Source organism: Melitaea cinxia, chromosome 24, assembly GCF_905220565.1.
Source record: "Melitaea cinxia chromosome 24, ilMelCinx1.1, whole genome shotgun sequence".
NCBI lineage: Eukaryota > Metazoa > Arthropoda > Insecta > Lepidoptera > Nymphalidae > Melitaea > Melitaea cinxia.
Window position 1 is genome coordinate 4,162,870 of NC_059417.1, and position 6,727 is coordinate 4,169,596.

At 35.0% G+C, this 6,727-nt stretch overlaps 1 protein-coding gene across 1 annotated transcript; it reads left to right on the forward strand.

The window, feature by feature from the left end:
• Positions 1–581: 581 nt before the first annotated feature.
• LOC123665718 (intraflagellar transport protein 52 homolog) lies at positions 582–6,177 on the forward strand. Its single transcript, XM_045599979.1, has 9 exons — positions 582–694; positions 1,045–1,262; positions 1,834–1,969; positions 2,841–2,989; positions 3,518–3,666; positions 4,037–4,184; positions 4,440–4,543; positions 5,338–5,479; positions 6,008–6,177. Exons 1-9 carry the CDS (start codon positions 582–584, stop codon positions 6,175–6,177), a joined length of 1,329 nt encoding a protein of 442 aa, XP_045455935.1.
• Positions 6,178–6,727: the final 550 nt, after the last annotated feature.

Consider the following 6,727-nt stretch of genomic DNA (forward strand, 5'->3'; position numbering starts at 1 on the left):
ATTTTTTCTATTTTCTATTCATCTCTTCAAACTATCTATTACTCGCTGGCTGTTACTAGTTTTTGCATAAAAGTCTTGCCAGCTGGAAAGTTATATAAGAAACATTTATTCATTACAACCTTTTTTATATGTATTAGATTTTCCTACCAAATATCTAACCGACACTTCAGTTATAAATAAAGTCCTTAATCTCAACGGCCCCCAGTAACATGTAAAACATGATAAGGATACGTTAACATGTATACAAAAATACTCCAACCACGACCAACGTCTGTGTTGCCAATACAAAAATACTCTACATTTAAGGGCATCGAACCGGTGAACGCTGGCGCATCTGTCAATTGCTGTGACCTCGAGTTTTGCAAATGCGCTTTATCATATGAAATTTCCAATAAATATTGTGTCAGTTAAGTAAATAATAATGTTACCTAAGTGGTTGGCGACGTCTAATATCTGTCCCAGACCTGTTGTGACCGTTGCTAAGCAACAAAATCAAAACATTACGATTGTCTTTAAATGTTATTTTTCTGTAGGTGAAAGTTTTAGTTTCAATTTTGTTGAATTAAATAAGTATTATAAAAATGAAAGCAGTAGATACGATACTCTTCGATATATCTAAGAATGAACTATTTAAAATTAATGAGAATTTTAAGATGTTGCATCGAAAACTGAAAACTGCTTGGAAAGTTATGATGTAAGGCTATTTTTTTCTTTTATGTTAATATATTAGGCAAATATTAAAAAATTAATAATAATACACGAATTAGTAAAGAGACTTACGGCCTGCTACACCGGTTGCTGATATTTTTATGCGAATCAATGTGGGATGTTAAATGCTAATGTTAATGTTAATGCTGGATGCTGATAAAATACCTATACCTGACGCTTAGTGGTATCCCACAGATAACACTGATATATTGTTTCATTTCACCATCAAATTCTACTTTATTTGTCAGTTGATTTATATTCGCAATCTGAATCATAAAGTTGTAGCTTATAAGTTATCGATTTTAGTAGTTGTAGCTTATAAGTTACTGATTTTAGTAATCGGGAAGAAATATCTCCTAATATTCTGCAAGATGTTAAGATTTTGGTGATACCCGGACCCCAGAACGTGTTCACAGATGATGAATTATCAGTTCTAAAAACGATGGTTGAGAGGGGAGACTCGGTGTTGGTAATGATGACGGATGGTGGAGAGGAAAGAATGAACACTAATATCAATTTTTTTCTTGAAGAATATGGAATTGTTGTCAATAACGGTAATAAGATATATAAAACTATTAAAATCTACTTTCCATAATAAGAACTTGTGACATGTGAGTCTTAGGAGAAATTCTGATGTATAAAATGGGGATAGTCTTTTATGGGAAGACATGAGAGTTTCGTAATATTTACTCAGGTAAATGTATATATACAAATGGAAAACCGGGATATCTGGCGCGAACTTGGGGAGGCCAATGTCCAGCAGTAGACTGCAATAGGCTGAAGCGACTGATTGACTGACTACTTTTGCTATTTAATAACATAATTTATATTAGTACAAATTAGTATAGTAGGTATTTCATTTCTATATTGTAGGTATTTCTATATTATTTTGGGGCAATTCTAACTTTTGCTCCTAAAGTTATGCACTATGATTTGAGAACATATTTTACATCCTTTCAATCATGATCACGATCTCATGTTATCATGATCTCATGTTATTATGATCTAATGTTATCATGATCTCATGTTATCATTATCTCATGTTATCATTATCTCATGTTATCATGATCTCATGTTAGATAAAGTCTACCTTGTTTTTATTTGAATGAACTCACTACCTTTTAGATTGCGTCGTCCGAGCAAAATATCACAAATTCTATCATCCGAAAGAATGTCACATTTCTAACGGAATTTTAAACAGAGCTGTACAAAAGTACATAATGAAGATGCCCAATTATAGCAGTGAGTCGGACGATTTCTTGTGAGTAGTTTCATTAAATAATCTAAATAAAAACTTAAGACTCTCTTTCAATTTAGGAGTTTTGTTAGTAAAAATTAGATTTATCAACATATATAATATTGATTGTATTTATACATACAATAATGAGTTCCTTGGTTCTTATGGCAATTCAACTGAGGTAGGGCATAGCAGGAAATTTCCTGCTCAAAATATGGAGCAGCCCGACTGTGGGCTCGACCTTACAGAAAAGACCACAGCTAAATAAGGCTGTTTTTAAGCAGGTATTGTGTTCCTGTTGGTGAGTAAAGTGACCAGAGCTCCTGGGAGAAGATTAGGGATAGGGTTGGCAACGCGCTTGCAATGCTTTTGGTGTTGCAGACTTCTATAAACTACGGTAATCGCGTACCATCGGGTGAGCCGTACGCTTGTTTGCCGACCTACTTATATAAAAAAAGCCAAAATCCTGAGCCACAATGAACCAGTGTGCAACTATGTATTCTGAATATATTTGTTAATATATATACATGTTTTAAAATGCAGAAAGTTTACACTTAAATATAATTTAAGTCCTGTTGTAAATGATTCAAGTAGTCTATCAGCCAGATCGGCTTGATATCGGTTCAGTAGATGAAAGGTACAAAGTACCAATTATCTATCCAATTAGCTTAACACACTCATCTTTATGCCTCGGTGCCTCGGAGAGCACGTTAAGCCGTTGGTCCCGGTTGTTATCATGTACACCTGATAGCGATCGTTACTCATAGTAGAATATATCCGCCAACCCGCATTGGAGTAGCGTGGTGGATTAAGCTCCGATGCCCAGTAGTGGGATATTACAGGCTGAAGCGTACTCATCTTTATAATATTTATTGTGGATTAAGCGATATTACAGAGAAGACCCACCGACGCCAAACTTTGTATATCCATACGGAGCGACACTGACTGTAAAGAAACCAGCGGCAGCCATCTTGTCCAGCAGTGACGTCTGCTACCCTCTAAAGAGGCCGGTCGCTGCTATGTATACGTCGGAGAAAAGTGGAGGTGGGTTGAGTTACTATTAGATGTATCTACCAAGTACTGCTTCTGTGGAGACTTCTAAGCTTAAATTTGTAAAGGATTTTTTAAACCAATTTGCTAGTAAACAAAAATGACACTGCAGTTTGAATAGTGAAGTGGATGTCAGGTAAAAATCATTGCTTAGTGAGCCTTTTATATCCATCTTTAGTGATTTTGGTTTTAACACTTTTTACACGACAAGTAATACAACGTAAGTAGACAAAAATAGTCAAGTAAATACGCATCATTAGAAGCGCTCGCCAGATCTCGATCACATTTAAATGCGACTACGTGACAATCATCAGCATTCGATTAAAAAATAGTCATCAAAATCGATACACCCAGTAAAAAGTTACGAGGTAAAACACATAAAAAACTGTCGAATTGAAAACTTCCTTCTTTTTGAAGTCGGTTAAAAAAGTCAATGTTTCGAAATGAATAAATTATTATTTTTGATATAAACACTAATTGAAGTTGAAGTCTAAACTCCTTCATATGTTATTTTTCTGCTAGGAAAACTCTTTGTCATCGGCTCTGGTCATTTCTTCACCGACCAGTATCTGGAGAGCGAGTGCAACGACCTCATTCGAGAGCTGATCTTCAACCACCTGGGAGGAGTCACTGACTTACATTTGAATCCCATCGATGTGGAAGATCCTGACGTAAGATTTTTTTTAATACAAATAGGTCGGCAACCGCTGCGAAGATACACTAGCGTACAGCCCACGTGGCAAGCGATTACCGTAGCTTATATACGTTGCAACATCAGAAGATCCTGCTATGTCCTACCTCTACAACTTACTAACTATAACATCAGTTACTTTACTACTTTGAGTTGCTCTTAATAAGAATTAAAAAAAGACAATTTAAATTATTTTAGCTTGCAAAATATCTGAAATAAGATGACTAATTATGTAAAACGGGACATAGTACCGTACCATAGTACCCTGTGCACACGTCACTATGGCTTATATTAGTCGCCAAACAGTTTAAAAACTTCATATTGCTCACTTTATTCAATTTTGACTATAGATAAACGAATACCGAACTCTTGGCGATACACTCTGGTTGAGTTCTATCCTTCTCCCCGAGCCAGCGAGTGCTCCGCCGCCAAGACTAGCGCCTTTACACCCTCACGCGCTCTTCACTTGGAGACTTTTCTCGTTAAATTTATCACGCCGTGAGTATTATATCATATTTAACACTAGTTCTGACATTGAATAAGTAACACCTGAAAAAGTAAAGCCTGAGTTTTTTTTTTTTTGTACAGTTTGATTTTTAGACAACGAAGAACTTCACCATCCTAAAGTCCTATTCTTAATTTGTGTATCTGTTGATGTGGTTTTATAGTATACAGACTATTTTTACTTATATAAGATATTACAGAACTAAGGTGGTCTTAAAATATTTAACCCAAGAAAGTCATATTTTTCAGTACCTGAAGTACTAGGACTGTACGAAGAATTAGGAGTCAAGCATGAACCGTTACGACTAATAGCACCACAGTTTGAAACACCATTTCCACCGCTACAATTGGCGGTAAGTACCTAGTTGGTAGTTTTACGGGGTCCATTAAAATAGAAAAACTAGAGGAATCAACGAATATTATATTTCTCAATAATTTAAGATTACGGTAGCATCCATTATCCAATATATATATCCAATATATATTTAATCATTAGATAGAATTTAATCAATAAATAGATAAAAAACATTATGAGGATCAGTACAGTGACGTAATAAGGGGCCCCGGGCGCTACTCATAAAAGGACGCCCAATGGTCTGCAAAACTAAAAGAGCGGGGCGCTAAAATGATATTTTGCCCCCGGTGTGGGTGAAGCTCAGCTAAGTACAGCCATTTTGGAGTTATATTCTTTTAGAGGTTAAGCATTTGTTTGGACCTGTGGTTCAGGTAGCCTATTTATTGTGGATATAAATCATTCTGACGTGATTCAAAAAAAAAAAAAAAAAACGGATCTAAACCTACTTTCAAAAAACATAACTCTTTTGGTCTTCACGATTTCTCCTAATGAATTCTTAAAATTGGCAATCATTACACAGTACAAAACCAAGTCGGATCCCGCTGTCTGTATGCTTAGATCTTTAAAACTACGCAACGGGTTTTGATGTGGTTTTCTTTAGTAAACAGATTGATTGGTTTTTATGTATAATGCATGCATAATATAGTGGAGGAACACTGATAGTTTTTGCAACCGTGCGAAGCCGTTGTGGGTCGCTAGTAATATTATAAAATTAAGGATTAGTTACACCTTTCTGATACTTATCTACTACATTTAATGTTATGTTGTTTTATATGTAATTTCATCTTCAAGGTATTTTCACCAACGTTCAGAGAACCTCCTCCTCCTCCGCTGGAACTCTTCGATCTTGATGAAGCCTTCAGTTCGGAACGATCGCAGCTCGCTAGACTTGCAAATAAATGTCTACAACCACACAATGTAAGGATGGGTCAAGGTAAGAAAAAAATATCATCCATTTTTTGAAGATCCTTCCAAGTCTATAAGCTTTTGATCTGAACTAAAGTAGCCTATAAAACATCCCACTTGCACATAAATTTCTATAAATATAAGAGAGGTGTTAAGCTTAGTTCATCAAAATGCCTCATTATGAGCTTGCAGAAAAATTCCCTAAGTACTCTGAGAAGCGATCGGTGAGCTTCGATGCACAATGGAGATATCTAAAATTACCATTATTAGCTTCAGTCTAGCTTTTTACGAATATCTGACAAGTAATTGCTACATGTCAATTATTACCGTATATGTAGGTATGTACCTCATCTGTGCTCATTTGGCACTATTGAAAGCCATTTTAACCTAATAAAGAAGAAGATATGTACCTTGAAAATATCTAGAAGATAAAACGATAAGGTCGTACCACTTTTTTATGGTCCCTCGTCCGAAAATTCTCAATTCCATGCCATTTTAGGGACGTTTGTCGTTTTTAGTTTGCTTCAGCCTTTACAGTTGTGCCTTCTATTTACAGGTGACAGTCGACAGTTGGACAACGAATTGGAATATTTTGTACGTGAATGCGGTCGAGCAGTTCGTCTCTCTCGAGCGATATCCTCTGATGATACTCCAGCCGGGAAGCAAATCCTGCACCAACTTGCTGTACAGCTTGCGACTTTTAAGAAAATTGCACCAAGAGATTAGAAAAGTGTCAGAACACAATCTCAATCATTTTAATAATTCACTTTATTGTTAATATTTTTGTTTTTCTCAATAATTCTATTTCAAGTTCAGAAGCTGAGACTGAAATGCACACTTCATGTTATCAGTCATATTATGTACATATATTGAAAATTGTCGATACATAAATTGTAATTTAATACCATTAAAATTAATATTAATAGATTAGTAGCACTATTAAATAAGAAAACACATCTATTTTTACAATTATTTTCTATTTTTCATGATACTATAATCTATTTTTTAACTACTTAAATATATAAGTCAAATGCATGTGCATAATTAATACTACAAGAAACTACACACATACAAACTACGAATGTACAGACCACTACTATTATAGGTACGTAGGTATGTAGATGTATGCTGTTATAAATAATAAATAATAATAATAATAATAAATGTTTATTTCATCAATAACCAACACATTACAATAATAACACAAAGGTTGACTTCTTCTTTTGAGTGCAATAAGCTCCCGTGCCAGAAGAAGTCACTCTTCCTTAACACACTC

Bases quoted from the DNA above. Each gene is read 5' to 3' on its own strand.
- LOC123665718 (XM_045599979.1), top strand. From the start codon at position 582: ATGAAAGCAGTAGATACGATACTCTTCGATATATCTAAGAATGAACTA. The intron at 695-1,044 runs GTAAGGCTATTT...TACTGATTTTAG, and splicing joins ACTGCTTGGAAAGTTATGAT to TAATCGGGAAGAAATATCTC. The intron at 1,263-1,833 runs GTAATAAGATAT...ACTACCTTTTAG, and splicing joins TGGAATTGTTGTCAATAACG to ATTGCGTCGTCCGAGCAAAA.